General features: G+C 38.9%; 1 protein-coding gene across 2 annotated transcripts; it reads left to right on the top strand.

The window, feature by feature from the left end:
• Positions 1–1,826: 1,826 nt before the first annotated feature.
• On the top strand, positions 1,827–21,124 carry emp2 (epithelial membrane protein 2). Of its 2 annotated transcripts, none has more exons than XM_053673629.1 (5): positions 1,827–1,854; positions 17,622–17,731; positions 18,018–18,117; positions 19,169–19,309; positions 20,022–21,124. In XM_053673629.1, exons 2-5 carry the CDS (start codon positions 17,654–17,656, stop codon positions 20,189–20,191), a joined length of 489 nt encoding a protein of 162 aa, XP_053529604.1. In that variant the 5' UTR covers positions 1,827–1,854; positions 17,622–17,653; the 3' UTR covers positions 20,192–21,124. The 2 variants fall into 2 exon arrangements, with proteins under 2 accessions (XP_053529604.1, XP_017344428.1); XM_017488939.1 differs by lacking the exon at positions 1,827–1,854 and adding an exon at positions 2,809–3,031.
• The last annotated feature ends 2,704 nt before the right edge of the window (positions 21,125–23,828 follow it).

Raw genomic sequence — 23,828 nt, 5'->3', positions numbered from 1 at the left:
TGCTGTTGAGGTTTTACACAGAACATTTAAGGGTTCCCAAATGATGGACACCCTAACAATATTTTTTTTTTTGTAGTTTTACACAGAACTAAAGGACAACCAAAGACCCTTAAGTGATTCTGATATAAAACTGATGATAAGAGTGTACACATTTAGAAAAAAAAGGGTTCTTTTAAAAAAAGGCTCATTAAATACTTAAGGGATCTTAGCTTCCAATGGAAACTGTTCTTCAAGGATGAAATACTGCGAATTAGGAGCATACATGTGTGATTTGCAGCTGCACTGCTATCAGACCTGCTGCTATATCAAATAAATCAACACCTTCTGACTAATCTGAATCCAGAACTAAATAGCTCTATGTTTGTTATTATACTCTGCAGGACTTTGCTTCTCATGCTGAATGGCTTAAGATGAGGTGAGTCACAAAGTGGTGCTTTGTTTTGCATTATACAAAAATGTGCTCACAGCTGAAACCATCGTGTCAGGAAATAAAACTATATGTATCATTTCCTACTGTCTATGTGCAGATTAAGGCCAACTGAGGCAAAATTACAGCCTTATATTCAGTTCTATGTAAACATGGATTTAAATTTAATTTCTTTGTGATGTTAAACATCTGTCAGATTTAAAATATATATAATTAACTACAGTTTAATAATAGTTAAATGCTACAAAAACTAACTAAAAAAAGTAATGAAGACTCAGTATAAATGTGGAGGTGTGGCCTTTGTAGGTCAGTATAAGTAAAAGAAGTCTGGCCTTGGTGCCTTAGAAAGCAGTAAAGGAAGTGTGGCCTCAGTAGGAGTAAAGTAGGCGTGGCCTCTGTGCCTTAGCAACACTAAAGTAGATGGGGTGGGGACTCTGTGCCTTTCAGTCTGAGTTAGCAGTGTGGCCTCTGTGCCTCAGCAGCACTAAAGGAGGTGTGGCCTCTGCTTTTAAGACCAAGTAAAGAAGGTGTGGCCTCTGTGGCTTGGTAGCAGTAAAGAGGGTGTGGCCTCTGTGGCTCAGTAGCAGTAAAGAGGGTGTGGCTTCTGTAATTTTCAGTCTAAGTTAAAGGTGTGGCCTCTGTGGCTTGGTAGCAGTAAAGAGGGTGTGGCCTCTGTGCCTCAGTAGCAGTAAAAAGGGTGTGGCTCAGTGGGAAATAAAGAGAGTGTGGCTTCTGTGGCTCAGTAGCAGTAAAGAGGGTGTGGCCTCTGTGCCTCAGTAGGAGGAAAGGAGGCATTTGCCTCAATGTAAATGTAGAGGCCTCGCCTCCAAAGCTCATTTTAATAAAGGCGGCGTTTCTATGTCTGTTAGTAAGAATGAAAGGAGGCGTGGCCACTGTGCTTCAGTAGCACTAAAGGAGGCATAAGCTCTGTGACTCTCAGTCAAAATATAGAGATGTGGTCTCTGTGCTTCTCTGTCCAAGTTAAGGGTGTGGCCTCAGCCGTCCTACTGGAGGAGGCGGGCACTCTTCTCCTGTTTTTAATGTTTTGAAATGTGGGAATTTTACAGACTTCTGCTGAGGTTTATGGTTGTTTTTTCAGGCTCATTAGAGAGAAAGTTGGAGAACTCACACCGTTCTGGAAACCGTCTCTGTCTCTCTCCCCCCACCCCCTCCTCCTCCTCAGGAAACTCAGGGAGCCAAAATCCTGTGAATACAGGATGAGAGGTGATTATCTCACACTCACTGCAGACGCTGTATCCACATTACACACATTTTATACAGCAGTAAAGTCACACGGCGTCCATTTACACGTGACAGCGAGACGTGTTTTACGGGTTCTCCACGTGGGAATGTTCTTGCGAGATGAAACCTAGGCAGCAGAGTGGAGAATTCTGGAACACAGCTGTGGATTTTCAACAATTTCCTCAGTGAGTAAATCTACTGGCCCGGGCTTCCTGTCATTTCAATCAGAAACAGGAAAAGGCCTAACCCTTCTTCATCCGTACTGCTTCAGCAAGGAAAAACACAAACACACCGGCACACAGAAACACCCTGGGGGAATTGAAGAATGAGGGAAGAAAAATATGTGGGGATAATGTGGCTTTTTAAAATTCTTTTAAGCACATGAATGGATTTGATTAATTTAGATTTTTTACACCATGCCCCCAATGGTGTCTTTTTTTTTTTTTTTTTTTTTCGCTTTTACTAAGAAAGGTTTGTACAAGCTTAGTTCTATATCTATAAGGTTCTACATCTATATCTATAAGGTTCTATATCTATAAGGTCTTGATATCATATCTGACAAAATGCACACCATTCATAAAATTTATAGAATTTTTTTTTTTTTTATAGAAAAATACATTTTGAATGGTAGTGTGTATACACACACACACACACACACACACACACACACACACACACACACACACACACGTGTGAAGCTGGGACTGCACAGTGGACTTTATTGTAGATCAGACCACTGAGGAACCACAGACGCATTCATTCCTCCCTACACGTCTGTCTAAACTGCTGGAGGAATTCATTCTCCACGGCTCAGAGTGTGTTATGCTTTGGTGGGGAAGTTGCTGGTGTTCAGGAGGATTTGGGGTGTAAATAGACTCCTGTATTTGCTTCCTAAAGAATATGATGACGTACTTTGAATTTCTAATTGTGTGCTAGTTTTTACTTTATTAAGAAGGAGACTTATCTTTTTTCCCTCTTTCCTGTCTGAAAAGGACTGGATTCATTTTTTCCCTTGTTCCTTACCTTTACTTTAAAGGATCTGACCCATTAGTTTTTAAATGAAATAATTCTCTCTCTGTACTCTTTCTATACCTCCCCTACACAATTCTATTGCAGCTCCACCCTGTGTGTGTGTTCCATATTTTTCTATTCCTTTTCCCCCTTCTTTTTGGAGAGGAGGAGCGCGCGCTTTTCACGCCCAGCCGTTCACTACTACAGCCGACTTGCAGCGCGCGCCGTCACGGGGTTTTCTTTCTTTTCTTTTTTTATTTTGCGCTTTTCCCCCCTTCTTAAACTTTTGGTGTTGGACCCTGAAGTCTCTCGGACGCAGTCTTCTTTATCGTCTGGGACTTTTCTACTCCGGTAAGTCGGCTTTAATGAGTTTGCTCGAGCGCGGCTGTTTATACAGTAGCTATAAACAGCGTTTGATAGCTTTTTACAAAAAAAAAAACCAACAACAAACAAAAACAGCAAAACCCCCCACAAACAAACAGGACATTTTTCGCTTTTGTGTGTGTGTGTGTGTGTGTGTGTGTGTTGGCTGGCTTGTTAGTCCTGTTGTGCATTTTAGCCAAACTCACTCCTGAGTCGAGTCTAGAAAGGGGCGTTGTTCACCTCGCGCGCTTCTAAAGAAAGCTTGTTATGCTAATTATGCAAATGAGATCGCGCTAATTAACAAAGTGTTAATCCTGCTCCATGCACGAGCTCTTATTTCGTTTAAACCACAAACTATTCAGTCGTTCCTTCAATACATTTTGGGTAATTTGTGAATTCCAATTTTTATTTATTTTATTTTATTATTATTATTATTGTTTTTTTTTTAGAAATAATTATTATAGAAAGTATGCAGGGAAAATAAGTAAATGGTTGGTTTAAAAATATTATAAACAAGCTGTAACCTGAAAAAAGTTTGACAATTTTGCAAAAGAAATGTTTACATACTAACTGTCCAACATGCAAAATGTCGCCCCCTGGTGACCGATGATGATGATGTTGATGATGATGACGATGCTGTTGCTGCTGCTACTACTACTAATAGTAACAATGTTTTAAAGCTATTTGGTCCCTAAATTGCATTCACGCCCATTACTTTCAAAGAAGTTGCAAAAAAACCCAGTAGTTTTTATCCTGCACAAGTTGCTTCTGTTAAGAAACCATGAGTTATTTATTTTTTCTATATGGTCCCAGAATTGCTTGTGCCTCCACATCCTAGTTAAAAACACTTACAAAAAGTTGAAACAAAAAACAAACCAAGCAAACATGCAGTTTTGTTTTTGTCCTTAACAAGTTGCTTTCAACTTTTTAAAGAAAGGTGCACTAAGGTGGACGTTTCTGTGAAATGTATTGCGTGTACATCCATATCCTTGTCCATGTCTTCAATTTAAAAAAAAATGTTTTTGACTTACAAAATTGTTTTACAAAATAAGCATTTAGTTTTTGTCCTGCTCAAGTTGCCTTTTGAACACAGGTGCAGTAAGACAGGTTGACATCTGTCCCATGAATTTGCATGTAAGAATTTTTGCATATTAGGCATCAGATCTCACATACCCATCCTATGTGTGTGTGTGTGTGTGTAATTGGGCGTGTGAGCCTTCAGCACATTCCATAGTGGTATGTGTTGAGGCGTTTTATTTTTTTTTGGGTGGTGAATGGAGAGAGTCTGTGTGTAGTTGGGGGTTGGTTGGATTTCCGGACTGCAACACAAACACAACGAGCCGTGCCACTACGATCTGGGCACCATGAATCCACCCAGGCTGCTTGGATGAAAAAAAAGGCACTTCAGACGAGTGCAAACACTCACAGAACAAGCTGAGATGTTTATTATTGTGTAGCGATGCAAGGTGTCTGTGTGTCCAAGTTCAAGATCAACTCAGTGGCTGATTATTATTTTATGTTTTCATTTTATTTTGAAGTCCAGCTGTGTGGAACATGGCTCCACTGCATCTTTCTTTATTATTCAAAGCAGATCTGTTCCACTAATCCACTCACAAAGTTGTTTCCTGACACCACTGGATGTGTAGCACACTGACATTTTTAGAACTGGACATGATAAACACGTTGCCATGGTTACCGTAGCGTACTTAACCCGTTCAGGCCCGGCGTCCGCTATAATGACCACCACGTGATTGACCGATTTTGATAAATAATCATGCAAGTCCACTGATTGGTTGCCAAGAAGTCTTTCACAAGCTATCAGAGGTGAGCGTTGGCACTAATGTGACATATAGAGTAAATATATTCCAACACATTTCCATTATAATAGTAATCATAATAATAATATTTATAATGTAAATAATACTTATGTCAGAAATAATCGATTCATGTAATCAAATATTACAATTTAATCTTAATTTCAAAACGAATGATTAATGATAAGGTAATGCTTTATTAAATGTGAATAATTATAATATTCTAATGTTAATAATAATACATATTGATGCATAGATTTCATTATATTAGCATTATATTGATACATGACTACCTTAATTACCAACAACCTTTTAAATACATAAAAACAAAAACAAACAAACGTAAGGAAGTTGAATCATTCCATGATGCTTGCAAATTAATGGACACGCTTAAAAAAAAGTTAGACCATTAAGTGTTCTTCAGTTGTTCCTTTCGGAAAGGGGATAATTTTTTGGAAGCATATAACCCTTAACTAGCCAACAGACCCTTAAAGAACCCCTGGAGAACCCTTTTTTTCTCCCATGAACAGTGTGTACTGTATACTAACTGAGTAAGTGTGTGGTGTAAACTGCAAATTACTGCTGATTGTCAGTGATTGTCAAAAGGGTTCTTGTTAGGTTCTTTAAGGGTTTGTTGGATAATTAAAGGTTCTTGGCATGCTAAAAAGGTTATGTGGAAAACTTTCTGGTAGGGGAAGCACTCTGCTGTTGGGTTCTACACAAGGACAAGCGAAGAATACTTAAAGTGAATGACCACAATAACAACATTATGTGTGTTGAATTCTTCCTGGACGAGTAAACTTCTTGATCCTGATTGTTTAATGAGAAGTTCTGGAAGTTAAGCAAGACTCAGAATTCTGAATTACTCTCTGAGCATTGTTTCAGTGAGATCCCTGCACAACATAACCCTATTAAAGGTTTGACATTACCGGCTGAGCTTTAGACGTGTCGACCTCTTTGATTAGCCGTGAGAGACGTTCAGAATTTATTTTGGAAAGCTGAGGGGAACGAATGAACTCTTCTGAACTTTAGCAAGTTTATCATGTATTTTTCCTCGATGAGATCTTCTCTGGGTTATCAGAGGTTGATATTGGCCGGAGTTGGAGCTCTCACGTGATTGATCTTAGAGAAGATGAGGCCTAAGCTTTCCGGCGTTTCTGAGGACTCGGTCATGCCGGTGCTGAAAATGCACTTTTTTTTTTCCTGCAACGCTTTGAACTCCATGTCAACGCTTTTCGCTTCAGAGACACAGAAATGTGATGATCCATCAGTCTCCCGCTCGGATCTTCGGAAGCATTTGCATTGCAAAGTGACCGTCACAGTTGCAGAATGTGTGATTAGCGTCGCAGTGCCAGGAAGAAGGAAGAGCGCGGTGGAAAAAATGAGGGCGACATTACGGTCTGCTTCTGCCACTTTCCTCCTCTGATAAAAAGGAAAAATAATTTATGAATCGAAGGCATGATGTCATTTTATTTTTCTGTCTGGGAAAGCTTTTCCAAACTGAGAATTCTAGCCAGAATGGCTTTTCAATATGAAAATATTTTCATCTTTTAACACTTTTTGGTGTTGGGTGTGGAGTCTGCTTTTAGAGAGTGTCAATAAATTGCTTGGGTGTGGTTTCATATGTCATGAATTACAAAAATAAAAAAAAAAAAAAATTGACCAGCAGTCAAAATTCCTGAAGCTTCTGGCTACAATGATGTTCCCTGTTCCTGGCTAAGACTCACAGGCGGGAAGAAACGGAAACGTCCCTCAAAAGGGTGGGGGTCTACCAGACGTAAAAACAGACGTCCACTTAAGCAGGATTGAGGGATTTTGCTCTCTCTCTCACACACACACACCCACACACACAAGGAAAATGAGATGCGCCTGGCATGTTGGAGCAGTTTTGTTTATAAATGAGGGGACTCAGCCTTCAGAGTATTATATTTACGCTCACATGACAAAAATAAGTGGCGTTTTAAACACGAGTGCTTGGCACGCCGAGTCACAATCTGTTATTCGCATGACGAGACTAAACACACAAGTGGCACAGGGAGCCGTTGCTCAGATCAGAGATCTTAGGCTGTTGTTTCATCCCCCTGATCCCACGCATTAGTTGCGAAATTCTCAAATTCGAAACGCCCCCACTTCCTCGCACGTTAGCATAATACGCCACAGATGGAAAAGCCGAATGGAATCCCTAAGTACAGTCCGTGTGAAGCAACAGGCGGCTCAGACAAGGCTTCTGTCTATCTATCGCTCTCTCGCTCTCCATCTGAAGATCAAAGTTTCTGGAGAGGATCCAAAAAGCGTGTGAATCAAAGTTCCTCGCTCCTTTGGGTTGTCCAAGTCTGGAATGTTGCACAGTGAGACTCAAAGTGGATATTGTGCAAAATGAAACGGAAAACAATGTGTCCAGAGCCCAAATCCAGACTTTTAACTCTGTAGTGGAGGTACAGCACTGAAATACAACGACGCAAATCATAAAGCTTCAGATTTATTTGTTTTGGCAGAAAGTTTGATCGGAAACCATTTCTAACTACGTAGAGGCAGTCAGGTCCACCAGGTCCAAAATCTTAAAACAATTCCAAAGGAAGCTGAATAAAATATGAAGTGTATACGATGGCAAATGTTAGAAAAAAGGAAGCTAGAAATGAATAAATAAATGAATTAAAAATATTATCGGCCGACATTTATCAGCAGTTAGCTATTCCACGCTCACACTCAACATGTTTTGAGAAACAAAATTTCCTAAAAGCAGCCCAACAACCCACGTCATTACTTAATCATTCAACTCTGTTTTTGAACTAGACCAATTTTGAATGATCCAAACTTTCCAACAATTTTTAAACTAGTTCAGTTCAACCAGACCAATTTCACCCTAGTCCAATTATCCACTTTTCAAACTAGCCAAATTTCCAACCAACTAGATTTTCCGACTGGCCCAGTTTTCCGACCAGACCAAGTTTCAAGGTAGGCGATTTTTTTATTTTCCAACAACCTAGATTTTCCAACTAACAAAATTTTTTTTAACTGCTCCATATTTGACCTTGACCAATTTCGGAACTAGCCCAATTTAGTGGGAAAGCTAGAACAATCCATCTATATGATGACAGTAAATTACTTTCTACTGCACCTTTTTAAGAGTATTGTGAGAATCCCTGGCACTTCTGTTACACTGATGGTCTCCATTGTTAATCGTTGGAACGTGATGGGATAGAATTGATAAGTCGAGGGTTAAGGGCCCTTGCCCTTAAGGGTTAACAGCGACTTAACCTCCCATGATAGCGTCATGTTGTTTGGACAGTCAGATGAGAGGGTCTTGAGTAGATGAGTGACAGAACATCTTAAAAACGTTACACTGTTATTCTGACTGTGGACATTATCTCTCCTCGTGTTTCTCAAGAAGATTTCTCCTTTTGTGTTAATTCCGCTCTAGTTCCAGGTCTTCGGTGGGTGGGGCTGAGGTTACGACGGAGTTACGAGCCCTGAAGCAGAACTCGCTTTGTTTCTGTGCATTAAAACCTCAACACTGGCTGCGTGCCAACTCTGGCTTTTGTGTTTTCTCCAGAAATAGGCCTGATCGCTGCACACAATATGACACCCCAAGGAACCATGAGGATGAGACAATTAAAGAGGTCAGAGGCAGAGCTGAGTCTCTGCTTTTACAGATTCACTAATCAACAGTGGTTGAGGTTTTGAGCCATAAAAAGTGAGGCTTGTAAACATCTGCAGGCGTCGCTCAGGGCCTGTGAAAAGGCGCTTTGTGCTGAACTGTGCTCTGGGACAGAACTTTGGTAAACAGAAAGGTAATTGGGGAAGGTAATTGTCCTCCAAAGTTGAGTTTCTTTAGCTCTAGGGAAGGTAAGACTGTGATTACAGGCAAATGTGAGTATGCTTGAGCACAGAAGGTTCCAGAAAGTCCTGCTTTTCAACAACAGTAATTTGAGCTGCTGCCATACAGTTGCACAAGAAGTGGAAGATGTCTTCATAAGTATGGGACATGAAACAAAAAGGTGCATTTTGACATCTGTAGCATTATTAAACCCAGACTTAATTTATGACTTGGAATAAATTAAGCTTTGATCTTTTATTCCATCAGTCCTCATGGCCTTGCTTTCTCTTCCTGCAAGGTTTCTGTGCTGCAAAAAAGAGCTTCTTGTTTCAACGCCGTTCTTCGTTCTTTCCTGGAGAAGAACTCTGCACCTTCATTCACTGCAGCTCGTGAAACGACTCGCGTCTCGTATTTTTCCTTCCTTCCTACGAGTTGGAAACTGCGGAATAAACCCGCTGACGCTGAATACCTAAGAGCTGAACATCAAGACCACAGCTGCTGTAGAGCTAAGCGCTAAAACATTTATTGCACGGATTCCCTCAGTAGGGAAACTCTTTTTCCTTCTTCCCTTTTTTTTTTCCCACTCCAACACGCCTGGGTTGTCTGAGTTCCTGTCCTAAAAAGGTCATGTGGTCCTTTACAGGACTTTTTGAGATGTCTTGCTATAAAACATCAAACTTTCAGACAAACCCTAGATTCAGAAACCACTTAGGATTTAGAAGGAGACTCCAGTGTCAGCAATTTGTAACAGGAAAGAAGGAAGTCTTCCAGACAGAGGAGTTTATACGACAAGATTCGTATTTTATGTTTTTATATATATATATATATATATATAAGAGAGAGAGGCTGGTGAGGGAACGACTGTTTATAGCTGCTATAATGTAAGTGACAATAGGAACTAACCTCTTTCAAGGGCATTAAATGTAACTATAAACGGACAAAAACGTCATACTTTAGGCGAAAACATTTGAATTGCTGTCAAATTCCTGTGGAACAAGATGAATAAAACATTTAAAACTTCAGTGTGGTAACAGTAACTCCACTTCACACATCACACCACCTGCCACTGATTATTTTCCGTTAAGAGCATGCCACACAATGGTTTATTCCTAACTTACCCAGCACAGATTATCAGCACCATTAGATGATCTGAGATGATCACATTCCCACATAGTTTTATCATATGTACCAATTATTCATTTCATAATTATTTCCCTTAATACCACAGAACATCTTAAACGTCTTCTGAGCCACACAGGGATCTCCGACATTTCTTCCATGACTGCATCGGCCAACCTGGAAGCTCGGATGCAGACTTATGTGGCTTTTGTTTTATATGAAAAAAAAAAACCCCTCAGATGAAATGTTCGAAAGCCGAGTCAGCGTTTTCCACTGAGCAGGATGAGGGGAAAGACTTGGGCAGATTAGCAGCTGGATTCGTCTCCAGCGTATTTACACATTTTGCTTTGAAGAAAGACGGGACTATGGATTCTGTAATCCTGAAAAGCTGCAGACTAATCCCAGGAACTTTTCCAAGATAAACTTGTAGGTTTTGGTGTTTCATCCCAGTGCACACAGCCTTGCATTAGAGGAATTTCTTCCGTTTACTTACGTTGATTTTCTCTTTTGAATTCCAAGGGCAGCAGCTGTGATGCAGAAGTTTACAATAACTGAGTGATGAATTTGAATGTATAGACGTCATATAGGTGTACGTTCATCTGAAATATTTCCAACATCCATTATTTAAAGATACTGTATGTATTTGTGTAAATTGATTACAAAAATTAATTCAAGCCAAACCGCTTACATACGGACTGCATTTAAAATTCCTCATTTTCCCCCTCCGTTTTTCTCTCTGCCGCTCTTTCAGTCCCTCTTATTGCTCTTGTATTATTTCCCTTTTCATCTTCTTCACCATCCTCTTTCTTTATTCCTCCCAATGTTTCTTTGTCCTTTTAAACATAATATTCCTCTTTATTTCATCAAGTCAGTTTCTCTTTCCCTCCTTTCGTTCTTTCTTGAATCTTTCATCTTCTTCTATTCCTTCTTTCTTTTTTCCTTCCTTCCTTCCTTATGAGCCAGAATTCAATTTGAGCTTAAAAAGCAAGTAAACTAGAGTTAAGTTTGTCGAGAGCTCAACACTAGCGCTTTATCCATCTTGGGATTCGACATCACAACCTTCTCATGACTTGAACAGGACCTTAAACACTGAGCATCACAACATCACAGACTCGTTCATGCTCTTTAAAGCACCACAATAGCACTCTTGTTTCTGCACTGCCTTTGCTAGATGATTGTCCATTGCTAAGCTTAACTATGAGAAAGCTTGAGATGCTGTTTTACTTCTGTGAGAGTTTTAATATCAGGAATTTCCTTCTGAAAGTTGATCTCATTGCCACCCGTGGAGAATTTGGCAATGTAAGGAAGAAACCAACACTGGTTCGTTTGTTTTAACTCTGTAGGGTGTTGTCCAAATGTCAATTATCACAATCCGAGCTGTTTTACATTGTTATTTCAGCTAATGGCCAATTCGAACCGTCGTTGGGATCTCTCCGAGTGGTCCTGGGTTGGTTTTATATTGCATGGTACTATAAAAAGGTTAAAGCTGCTACATCCAGGTTATCGTCTTCTGATATCAGGGTCCTCTGATCTCATACGAAATATTTTTCACTTTAGTAATAGCGATAAGGTGTTGCTGTAAGGTTGCACCATTTTCTCATTATTTTCTTTCCACCAATGACGAGTTTAAGATTATGCTCAAGAATTAATAATCGTTGGATCAAAAGGAAAAAATCCAACCTGATCTCAATCTGGAGCTTCAGGCCAATATCCGTTGGCGCAGCCTTAATGTGTAGTTCGGATCACTAATAAAAAAAATTCTTTTTGAAAAGATTTTGATTCATTAAAAGTAATTATTCATTTTGCAACTGAATCAAAACAAACAGATGAGTATGCATGAGTGGTTACATGGTGGACTAGACTTTAAAATTGATCTACAATAGAATTACAAGAAAAGAAACAATATTTTTTTTATATTTGCAGTTAGCCTCGAGATACCGAGGGGGGATAGGTAAAGACCTGAGCGTTCAGAGAAAGGAGAGAGACATGAGGGGAAAATTCATTTTAAGGTGTATGCAAACTTTTTCACTCAACTCTAAACACCCTTTTTGTATCTCATGTAGTTGTTTGGACATTTTGGAACAAGTCATTTTAGTACATAAAAGTTCCTTATATTAAAAAAAAAATAAAAAAATGATTGCATTTTGGTTGGTTTGCGTTTTATTTCTTCCCTCCACCCCTTTGTTTGCATTTCGTTCCCTCCATTTTCCCCGGCTCCTCCCCTCAACCGTCTTACATCTCTTGAATGAATCCACAGAAGGCGGCAGCTGCATAAATTTAGACCATGTGCATAACAAGTCCGTACCCAACCTCCCACTGTATGTTCTCCCCCCCCCAAAAAATGTAGATGGCTAAAAAAAAACACTCCGTCCAGCTCGGGGGGAGGAGGTGTTCGGTGTCATACTCCACACACTGGTGCATGTTTGTCAAGACTCGTAGCTGATGGCGTTCTCAGTGCTGAAGAATAAGGCTCAGATTTAAAGAGTACCTCAGACTGCAGATCTTTATAGCTCATTCTTATCGTCCTCTCAATTGAAGGTCCGCTAATTAGGTTCTTCATTTCACTTCATCAGAATTCGGTGTTAAGCAGATAAACTGTGACCTACACTCCAGGAACATACCAGAAGAACAGAGTTTTAATGCCTGTGGTAATCCCTTGCTCCATAATTATAAGTCCAGAGCCAGAGAGAATTCCGTCCTGGTAGGGCTGGGCAATATGACAATAATATCACGATATTATATCAAGATATCTGTACGATACATGGTGTATATCACGATATATAATTTAACTACCAAACTGCCAGCGTTTAAGTTGCACAGACTGAATGACGTTAATGTTAAACTGAGGTACGTTTGAACAAATATATCGAAACGTTTTCTTTTACGAAAGTCAGTAGGACGTTTTTCTTTGTTTGGTTGTTAGAAGAGTTAAGAAAAAGAAAAGTAGGTGGATGAGAGACAAGCTGCAGATTTCCTATGAAATGTTAAAAGATTCACTCAGTTAATATCAGCATGTGGTCAAAGCTGCAAGAACAAAATGTTTTTCAGATTTAATTAATAGATATGTACATTGTCCAAAAGTTGTGTGTAGTACCACAAACAAGGCGCTAAACCCGACTACTTCACCTTCGATAGATTTAACCTCTAATACCTGTGAAGATTTTTTTGTAAATAAGATTGATATGATCAGATCACATATTAAACCCTCTAATATCGATTCGCCGATTTCTGTTTCAAGTTCCGTTTTGAATCTGTCTCTCTTTCAACTTTAGCACACATAATCAACAAATATGAAACCGACGTCTACTCCTTCAGATCCTATTCTTACTCGACTTTTCAAAGACCTGTTTGGCTGCCGGTTCAGTTCAGGATTGATTTTTAAGAATGTACTTGTTTTTAAAGCAGTACATAGCTTGGCTCCACAATGTATCACAGATCTCCTAAGCCTTTATAGTTCATCAAGGCCTATGAGGTCGACAGATCAAATGTTGTTGGCTGCCCCTCGGTCTAAGCAAAAGTCAAAGGGTGATCGGGCATTCTCTGTACTTGCTCCCAAATTATGGAAAAATACCCCCCTTTATATTCGCTTGGGCCCGTCAGTGGAGATTTTGAAGTCTCAGCATTAAACTGTGGGAACGCTGAGTACTTGAGATTTGTGTTCTGATATTAATGACTCTAATGTAAATTAATGACTGTTGATCACTTCTACTTTGTATATGCAGATTTTGTTGGAGTTTGTATTGCTGTCGATGTGTGTGTTGGTGTGTCATTTTACTGTTCTTTGATTTTCTGGTTGTGAAGCACTTTGTTCAACTCTGTTGTTTTTAAATGTGCTATATACATAAATTGAATTGAGCTCACTGATCCTGAATCTCTGCCTGATTTGGGATTACACAAGTCTTTATATTGCATCTTGTAAAATAAATTAGGATTCATTAGTTCCTGGTTTGCACCTAAAATTCACAGCTTAAAAAAGCCCTATTGTGTCTGGGAGAACTTCTCTCTCTCTTTCTTGTGTGTGTGTGTGTGGTTTTTTTTAAGTAAAGTGAAAGCAGAATGCATTTGTAAGATGTGTACACACTTCTGTATTACTCTGGTTGGCCAATTTAACTGCTTTTAGACCACAAAAAAAGTTTCTGGATTCCTGTAAACTGACAACTAGACATAAAAGACGAGTGCCGCAGCTGCTGCCACGCTATAAAAATGTTCTTGTGGGGAATTAGATTACTCTTAAAAGGCAGCAGAAAAAGCAGAGTCTATGTGTGAGAATGACCTGGTAGGCAGTCGTGGATGTTCTGTATATCCTGCTGAGCCATTTATTGTAAATTTCTCACTTTAAGTGTTTAAGTGTTTTTGTGTAAGCAATAACACACTTCAAGCCAGCTGTTATAAGAAAATACATTTACATTTATTCATTTAGAAGACGCTTTTATCCAAATGAGGAAATACAAGCGAATATAACAGCAAAATAATCTGAAAAAAGTAAAAAAGGCTGTTACCATTCTGAAGACGATCATTTTCATACATCAGCATAAAGTGCGTTATTCCGCTTAAATCACAGAAATTCGTCAACAGTTGACTTTTTTTTTTTTATCTATTAATATACAAAATGTTCTGCTTCCTTAGTGATTATAGTTACAGGTAAGAGACAAGATGGTTCCTGTTCTCACTTGCATTATAGCAGCTATAAACCGTAGTTCCCTCTCCAGCCTCTGCGTCCTCTCACTTAAAACCAAAAATGCAGCTTGTCGTTGTTTATTACAGAGAAACAGCAAAGTATAAACTCCTCTGTCCTGAAGATGTTGTATAACTTCCAGCTTTACCTCTGACTGTTACAATGCGCTGACACTGGAGACTCCTTCCGTAAGTGTGAAATGAATGTCTCCTTACAGAAAATGCCACCATATCAATGATTACGTATGTTTTTCCTTGTTAAAAAAAACAGCATGCTTTTCTAGAAAAAAAAAATCTAACCCATTAGAACAAGCTCATTAAGATATACCTTACATCTGGAGCTACTGTCAGGGCTGTGCTGTTATATAATAATCACACTGAATTCAACCACACTGTGGTATTTTAAAGAATAGTTCGTTAAAGAGAGGTCTACAAAAGGTCCTTCGTTAGAGACTCTCCCAGCGTTTATGACTTTTAGAGACATTATAAATATCTCAGAAGAGAAATCTTTGAAATCCTAGCTTGAGGTTTTAATTATGAATGTGGTTTTGGCTGAGGAATTTCTAGTACTAAGGCAGTCTTAAACGCTAGGTATAAATACTGTAACAGTTGGCCCCAGTTCCACTGGCACCATTTATTCAACCTCCTTGTAGAGGAAGAGAAAGGAATTTGTCCTGTGAGCTCGAGCTCCTGCTGGGTGGAGGTCTAATCTGCACTATTTTGATTCGATCAGTGTCAGATACATATTTTTGGTTCATTCTTTCTCACGTACAATGAGTGCTGAGGTTTTTACTCGACTTTCCCAATCCGGGCTTGAGCTAAATTTATAGGAATTCTACTAAACATGACGAATGCCAACACTTGTTGGATTTCACATGAACATACTGTAGTTATGATCGTGGAGCCTTTCGTGACTGTTATCTGGGCTACTTGAAATTTTGTGCAAATACTTAAAGCTCAAATGTGAGACAGTGTTGTTCCTCTACATTCTCAGAAAGGTTATAAAGAAGAGAAAGACCGAACAAAGCTGCAGTTTGGGATTATTCTGTGGCTGTTTTTAGATACCAGTTTGTCTATGCATAAACATATGCTCTAGGATTGAGATGCTACATTGTTGCTGAAAATCTCGACTCTAGTTTTAAACCTTTGGCCACGCCTACTACTGGAGTGGTTTGGGTTCAAAATGGTGAACGATGTGCCTCTGTCCAAAGCTGATTGAGAAGACACCACTGTGGGACGATTTAGACACGGAGTTTCCCAGTACTCATTAGCCTCGCAAAACCTGAAGAAGGAAACCTCAGACACCAAACCCATCTTGTCTCATGGACTGGTTTTGAAATGTTATTATTTGCCGGATGTGAACTTTAAGGTCACCGAGGTTTATGTATTTAGTCAGTGGAAGCCCATGAGGCCCCGCTGAAGGTCTCAAGGCTTTACAGCACTCGTAGCCAAATCCAACTCTGAATGTAGGCTCAGACGTGAGCTCAGCGCGAACGCTGCCACAGCATGACCTCATCAACTTTATGGCAGAACAATGTGCTCTCGGGCTAAACATGGTGAAGTTTGGGAAATTCTTGAAATATTCTGAGGCACAGCTTGTGATCAGAATGGCTTCATGTGTTAGTCAATATGCTCAATCATTCCTCTCATTTTTGTTTATTTGGTTGTCGCACAGCTCTCATCATAATGAGATCTCGGGGAGTTTTCTTTACTGCACACTATAAGATGAAGCTGATAATTAAAACGTTCGGGAGCCGAAACTGCCTGTATGACTGTTTGTTTTTTGTCCCTGGAGGAGCAGAAAGTTTTCTTTGTTCCATATGTAGGCAATTAAAAGGACGAAAGGTCTGTATGAGGCATGGCCCTGGTATAAAATAATCAAGAAGGAGGGTGTGTCAGATTGCCTTGGCGTCTTCTTCTGCTCCGACACACCTGATTCACCAGCTAATTAACGAGCTGCAGCAGGTGTGAATGAGGAAGTGAAACTCTAAACTGTGAATTTCCATTTTTAGTCTATTTGTTTGACAGGTGCTTTTTTAAATTATTATTTATTATTATTTATTTATTTTTTAAGCAAGTTGAACAAAACCGAAAACAACTTGTATGTGAGGCAAAATACAGTACAGGCAGAGCGACAACAGAGACATGTTTCACACCAAATGACCAGAAACAGGTGCAATATACTCAGGACTGCTTCATGGACTAGACACAAAGCTGTCAGTCAAACTCTGAACTAATTTAATAATGCTAAAATTCCAAGAAATTTTCCACTGCATTGTAGTTTTTGCAACAGGAAACAGGAAGTCTGCTTTTGGCCAACAGTCCAGTATCAAAGGTTCTAGTTGTACTGTTTTTGGAACCAGCTGATGATTAACACAAGCCGGAACTAAAGTGGTGCAAATGAACTGGACCACCAAGGTCTGCTGATTCTGTTTAAGCCAGATTCTTTTTTAAACATGCAGTGAAAAAAAAAAAAAGCCCAACAAATGCTGCTTTTGGTTCTGGATTAGAATGTTAAAGCATCTAGTCCAGGCATATATATTGATTTATCCATTGGCAATTGTAACTACAGTGACATTTATGTGAGGAGCTAAAAGCAATACAATTACTGCAGAAGTTTCCATCAGACCATCTGACTCTAGACCCAGTGCTACACAGTGGTGGCCACAGCCACTAGGGTAGGTTCTGACAGGGTAGTCAAGGGTAGACTGCAGCAACTAGGGTAGGTCCTGACAAGTGACACACCCTGTAGATGGGTACGGTTCCTTTCCTATAGATGAGCATTAAGGATTGAACTTGATGCAAGAAGCTACAGTAAGCCAGTGGAGTGTGCTGACTAGGGAATGTAAGGTGCACATGACTAGACTGGCTGCTATACTTGCCACGTTGGTTAATATTGAAAGCTGGGTTCAGAGAGTTGAGTCGAGTCAATATTATACAGCTCAAATCTGCAACATCAGGAGACGGAGGTAGTTCGTTACATTACGGGACTTGCTTTGAAAGGTTGAGTCTTCATACAGGTTGAGATGTTTACCAACGAACATGTTGACCAAAGGGGACAAGCCAGAATGCTTAACAATAATAGACCTGTTCTTTCATGTGCAGTCCATGTGTAGGATCTCATCTTAATGCGAATGTTCTTGTTTCCCCTCAGGTTAGTCTCATCCTCCTGCTCCAGTGTCAGCCATGTTGGTGATTTTGGCTTTCATCATCCTCTTCCACATTATTTCGGCAATACTGCTTTTCATATCAACTATCCACAATGTGAGTATCTGATCATCGTAAGGAGCCGAAACCTTTCTACCCTCCTGCGGCTTCATCCCCATCCAATTCTCAGTTCAAGAACTTTTTCAGGACATAAGTTAAATGCAATTGGATCTGACACTGAAGAACAGGCCATAACGGATGCTGGATAAAATGTTAAAAGTTAAAAGTAAACGGTGAAGGAGAGGGCATTTTTCAGGAATGGATGATTCATTCAATTTCTTCTTCTCATAGTGAAACAAACCCTATAATTTACTGCCATTTTTGATGATTCTGCCACTCACAGGCTTGGTGGTTTACAACAAACGGGGACTTCTACACAGATCTTTGGTACATATGCAACGTCACTTGTAAAGAGATTCCAAAAAGTGCATCCAGTGAAGCAGGTAAGTTGTTAGAATCAGATTTAACATCTTTAATTTCTACACAAAATGATTACCAGGTGCAATATTGTCACAAATCAGTCAAGTTACATCATCTGTATACCTTTTAAGCATTATATTTAATAGGTTTGTCAAATTGCCATCACCATTTACCCTTGACGTAACCCTCGTCCGCATCTTAAGGCCCATTTTGATACTTTATTATCCAAGTGATGTGCGTTAGTTGACCGCTTTGAGTGGTTGAGGGTTCAAGTTAACAGAACTGATACTGAAACAGAGATTGGCAGGTTGGCCAGTGATCATTACCCCATGGGTCCTGGTGGACCTTGATGGTAGTAGCAATACAGAGCCAAACTTGAATAAGCCAAGCCGGAATAACAGATGATTAGCCTTCTTTGAAAGGTTGAGTTGAAGGTCTGGATTTAGACCTTGTGCTACACAGGGATGGTATCACCAGATGCGTTTCATTCAAAAACCATGGTGATTGTGCTGGAACGTAGGTCCTGACAACTAACTCCATGTAGGTGGCCATAGTTTCCTATTGGGAAAGAAGAAGAATGTGAAGTGCACATGATTTGTTTGATTGATGGTTTTCCATGCTTGAGTCATCCTCGATGGTTTAATAATGACTCTCTGACTTCAGAGAACTGTGGGAGTCTATTCGCAAGGTGAGAAATCCCAGGACAAGTTGTAGTATTGCATAAATCTGACAGGTACAGTCTAATCTTCTAGATACTATACAGGTCTAACCTGCAGGGTACGGACACTACCACATAGTGGTCTGTAAAAGCAGGTTGGCCATCGATTACTACCTCAAAGTTACTGGTGGTCTTTGATGGAAGTAGCTGTGAGGAGCCATATTTAATAACGGTTTGTTTATAGTACTTGGGATGTTGTGCAATACATTTGGCAAACAGGGTCACAGAGGAAAGGAATCGCAGATTAAATGAATTTAGATCCGTTTTCAAAAACATAAATAGACTCCAGTCACACTCATTGCAGCTGTAAATCCTATAGAAGAACCTGACCCTTTCTTTCTTCCTTTTCTGACCAGGTTATCTTCAGACCGTGCAGGCTGCCATGATTCTAGCCACGATCCTGTGCTGTGTGGACTTCTTCGTCTTCGTCCTTCAGCTTTTCCGTTTGAAGCAGGGCGAGAGATTTGTCTTCACGGCCATCGTTCAGCTCTTGTCTTGTGAGTTACATGGACAACACCGGTTATTTTTGTTCTTATAGTAAAATGCTGAGCGATGGTGTAAAGTGTGTTATAGCTACCACCATGAAGTTGATTATTTTTCTATACACCATCTACTGTATGTTTCAGAGTGTTTTATATACCACAGCAATCAGACATGACATGTTTACTATATTAAATGATGATTAATGATTTTATCCATTTATAATTACATCTATTGTTGTGGAGCGTCTGTGAAACAAGCTTGTTCCTGTTCTTATGTCTGTTATAGCAGCTATAAACAGTCGTTCCCTCACCAGCCTGTCTTTTCTATCTCTCCTGAAGTTCATAAGACAAAAATACACAGCTTGACATTGTTTGTCACCAAGAAACCACAAAGCATAAACGCTTCTATTCCGATCATGTCAGAAAGCGTAATGTTACAGTTTTTCCTGACTGTTACGGGAGAATCCTTCCATAAATGTTAAATAAACGTCTCCTCAAGCTGTTGCTATAGAAACGATAACATATTAGAATAAGTGCATTATTATATACCTATGATTTGCTGCTACTGTCAGAGAAAATAAATCAACACCATCCGACCAATCCGAATCCAGAATTCAACAGTGCTGTGGTGTAAATATACTCATTGTTCTTTGCAAAACCACTCAAAGACTTTTTCACTTATTAATTAATTTATTTATTTATTTATTTAATGTTCCCCTCTGTGCAGCACTGTGTGTGATGATCGCTGCATCCATCTACACGGCCGAGCGGACAAGTTTCCAGAGCGCGAGTGTAAATGACGGGAACTATGGCTACTCCTTCGTGCTTGCCTGGGTGGCCTTCCCGATGACGTTCATCAGCGGCCTCATGTATTTAGTGCTGCGCAAGCGCAAGTAGACGCCTTACAACAGCCCACCTCATCCGGCTGCGACCTTCGCCAACAGAATTTATTGTGTAAATATGTTTTTTTGTTTTTTAAATGTGGACATCCAAAACATTGTCAAAACATATCATTAAAAAAGAATAACGTTAAAGCATAAAATACTGGAAACTAATTAGTTTTTCTTTTCTGTGCTACAGTATGGAGTTTTAACCCTTTTTTTTTTGTTGTAAATTGGTTTTTAATTTTGGAAATTTGAGCAAAATTTAGATACGATTTAATAAGATATAAATTAGAAATGGCAAAACCACTATAAGAATTTTTTTCAGAAACTACACATTGTGAATTAGGCTTAATAAATACTTGACCATTTCTAACATGTCAGATAAAACTCGTGCTGGCAGTTTGTCGAGGACCACATCATACTTGAAGCTGAACAAAGCAAGGCTGGATGTGTACATGACGCCTTTTTTGTGAAAGTTCGTATTCTTTTTTTTTTTGTTTTCTTTTGTAAACTAAGGTTGTAGTTATACTGCATGTTTTATTTTACTTGCATTTAGCTTACCATTGATATCAATTGTAGCACGGATTATAGTTCATTAGGCAGTGTAATAAGCTTATAGTGAAAGATTTGGGTTTGAGGATAAAATGGTTTTTTTAATTATTATTCTTGTGTGTTTGACAGAAATGGTTCAAATAATGTAGAAGTTTATTTATGTTTTTTTTGTAATGAAGTATTATTTCATCAAGCTTGAACCCATTTTACTGAAGGCTTTTTATTTCTAATGGAGTGAAATCATAATGGCAGCTTTCTTTCCTTTCCTTTTTTAATCTGTTTTGCTTGTTCTTCATGCTATGATCTATCCAGTTGCCTGTATTTCCAGTGACTGATCCCCACCAAGGGCTCATTTTCTGCATTTTTTAAGTTTAATTAAATGTATTTTACTTTACTTTTTTGTCATTATTTGAGTTTTCTCTCATTTTCACATTTTCGCTTTCAGGATATTTCTTACAGCTTCAGTAAAAATCATCATCTTTTAGGTCTGACGTTCCATATAAACTCAGCAAAAAAAAAAAACCATCCTCTCACATTCAACTGCTTTTATTTCCAGCAAATTTATTTATTTTTATTAACATAAAAACAATCAACAACTGAGACATAAACTGAACAAGTTTCAGACATTTGAGGAACAGAAATGGAATAATGAGTCCCTGAACAAAGGGGGGGGGGGTGTGTGTGTGTGTGTGTGTGTGAATATTAAAAGTAACAGTCAGTATGTGGTGGCCTCCAGCTGCTTTAAGTACTACAGTGCATGTCATCCTTGTGGACTGCACCACATTTGTCATTTCTTGCTGTGAGATGTTGCTCCCCTCTTCCACCAAGGCATTCTCCATCACGACTAGGGGGACACACGGTTACATGCAATTTTCCACTGCAAGGACGATCAGCTGTCCTTCCTGTCTCCCTGTAGCACTGTCATAGGCGTCTTACAGACGTTGCAGTTTATTGCTCTGGATACATCGGCAGTCCTCATGCCCCCCTGCAGCAGGCCTATGGCATGTTCACACAGGTGAGCAGGAACCCTAGGCATGTTTCTTCTGGTGTTTTTCAGAGTCAGTAGAAAGGTCTCTTTAGTGTCCTAAGTTTTTGTAACTGTGACCTTAATTGCCTTCAGCCTGTAAACTGTTAGTGTCTTAAGGACTGTTCCACAGGTGCATGTGCAATAATTGTTTATGGTTCATTGAACAAGCATGAAAAACATCGTTTAAACCCTTTCCAATAAAGATCTGTAAAGCTTATTTGGATTTTAGTAAATTATCTTTAAAATACAGTCTCCTGAAAAAGGGACTTTTTTTTTGCTGAGTTTATATAATATATTTTCCATACTAAGGATTCACCCTCTAGCTGAGAAACCCCTAAAATGGTTTGATTGGAAAGAGACATGGCAACAGCATCAAATATTTAGCTTGCTAATAAAAGAATTCCATCATTAGCACACTCCTTGGGTAGCTAAATTGACTGCCCTGAACTTATATCTCCATTTTGCCCCCTAGAGGAATAACAGAATTCCACTTTCTTTTTTTTTTATTCTTTCAGTTCAATTACAGTCCACACGGCTTTAATACACAACACGGATTCTAAAGTCACTTTAACCTTCATCCAGCTGTATATTCGATCCCCCAGTTTACTTGCTATGAACCTCATTTTAAATGTTTCTGATTACTGAAAAGGAAGTAAGAAACACTGGTTCAAGAGTACTGCAGCGTTTTTTTATGAGGATAAACCTCAGGATCAAACATGATACCATGCAATTTTGATAAGGTAACGATTTGATCTTTGACAATACCACTGAATCTGCTATGCTTTAGTATGGATTGATGTTTGTTCAGAATCTGGGGTACCGTTAAAGACTATGATGATGGACAGAAAGACAATTATATAAGTAGCAGAGTTAGGGACAAATCAACTTAGTAGCCTATTAAATTATTTACATATTTATATTTACACGTGTTTTATTTTGTCCTTTTTTGATAGTAATCGATTTCTAATCAATGATGATTGCTAAAAAGCAATATACAACTGTTGGAGCAATTAATTTCAATCGTTGCTTTATTAGTGCATCGCTCCAGTGTTGGAAATTTGGATTAACCACCATTTTGTCCTCTCAACCTGTGACCTTTATTTTTTAGACCTGTAATGACTGTCATTTTAAATTTTCGCTATTTAATTAAAAAAATAATAAAATCCTATTAATTTAGGAGATATTTATTAGTTAAACTTATTTTTGGTAATGAAGTATTATTTCATTAAGTTTGAACCAGTTATCTGAAGGCTTTTGGCGGCATATCATTTTTAGAGATGGAATTTTTGAGAAGGGTGTAAACCTCAGACTTCCACACAATATGATAATGATTGAAGTGGTGATATGAAGATAATATGAAGTGGTGCACTAGCTACAATAAAAAATATAACTCGTGAGGTAGTGTTTGCACTTATTAGTCAAAATTAGAGCATCTATTGGTTTAGTTGTTGTCACCGATGATCACAGCGATGTAACGTGTTTAAAAACGGATTAAATAAAGACGAACTGCAGAAGAGTCTAGAGGGAAGGGAATCCAAAAAATTTTGGCGAGTCTTTATCAGGGGTAGCCAAAGAACAGGAAATGTGTGGGAATGTGTTTCAATCTGTATTATGAAAAAGTCAATACTGAGGTCCATTCCTATCGTACACCGTGACCATGAACAACCGTGAAACCCTGACAACCACAATACTGCCCCTACTGTTTTTATGATGGCATTGCAACAGATTTATATTGTGTTTCCTGTGACATGCACAATATGGCTGAGTGATATGACAATAATATATATTATATTATAATACCACTATAGTGATAACTTGCATCACAGTATGCTTTTCTGAGATATTGCGTATATCGTTGTATATTTTTATTAATATTAAAAGAAATATATAATTATATACTTTTTGACTGACAGCAGCGCATGTGATTTAATGAAACACTACTGTTTTAGAAAACCTATACATATAGAATATTTTTGTGCACAACTGACTGAACGAATGCTCTCACTACGTTAAATATACATTATAGTGTAATGATCTATCTCTATACCTCATCTACCTGCCCATTTTCCAG

This window comes from Ictalurus punctatus, chromosome 2, assembly GCF_001660625.3.
Source record: "Ictalurus punctatus breed USDA103 chromosome 2, Coco_2.0, whole genome shotgun sequence".
Taxonomy (NCBI): domain Eukaryota; kingdom Metazoa; phylum Chordata; class Actinopteri; order Siluriformes; family Ictaluridae; genus Ictalurus; species Ictalurus punctatus.
This window is presented reverse-complemented; position numbering and strand designations above follow the sequence as displayed.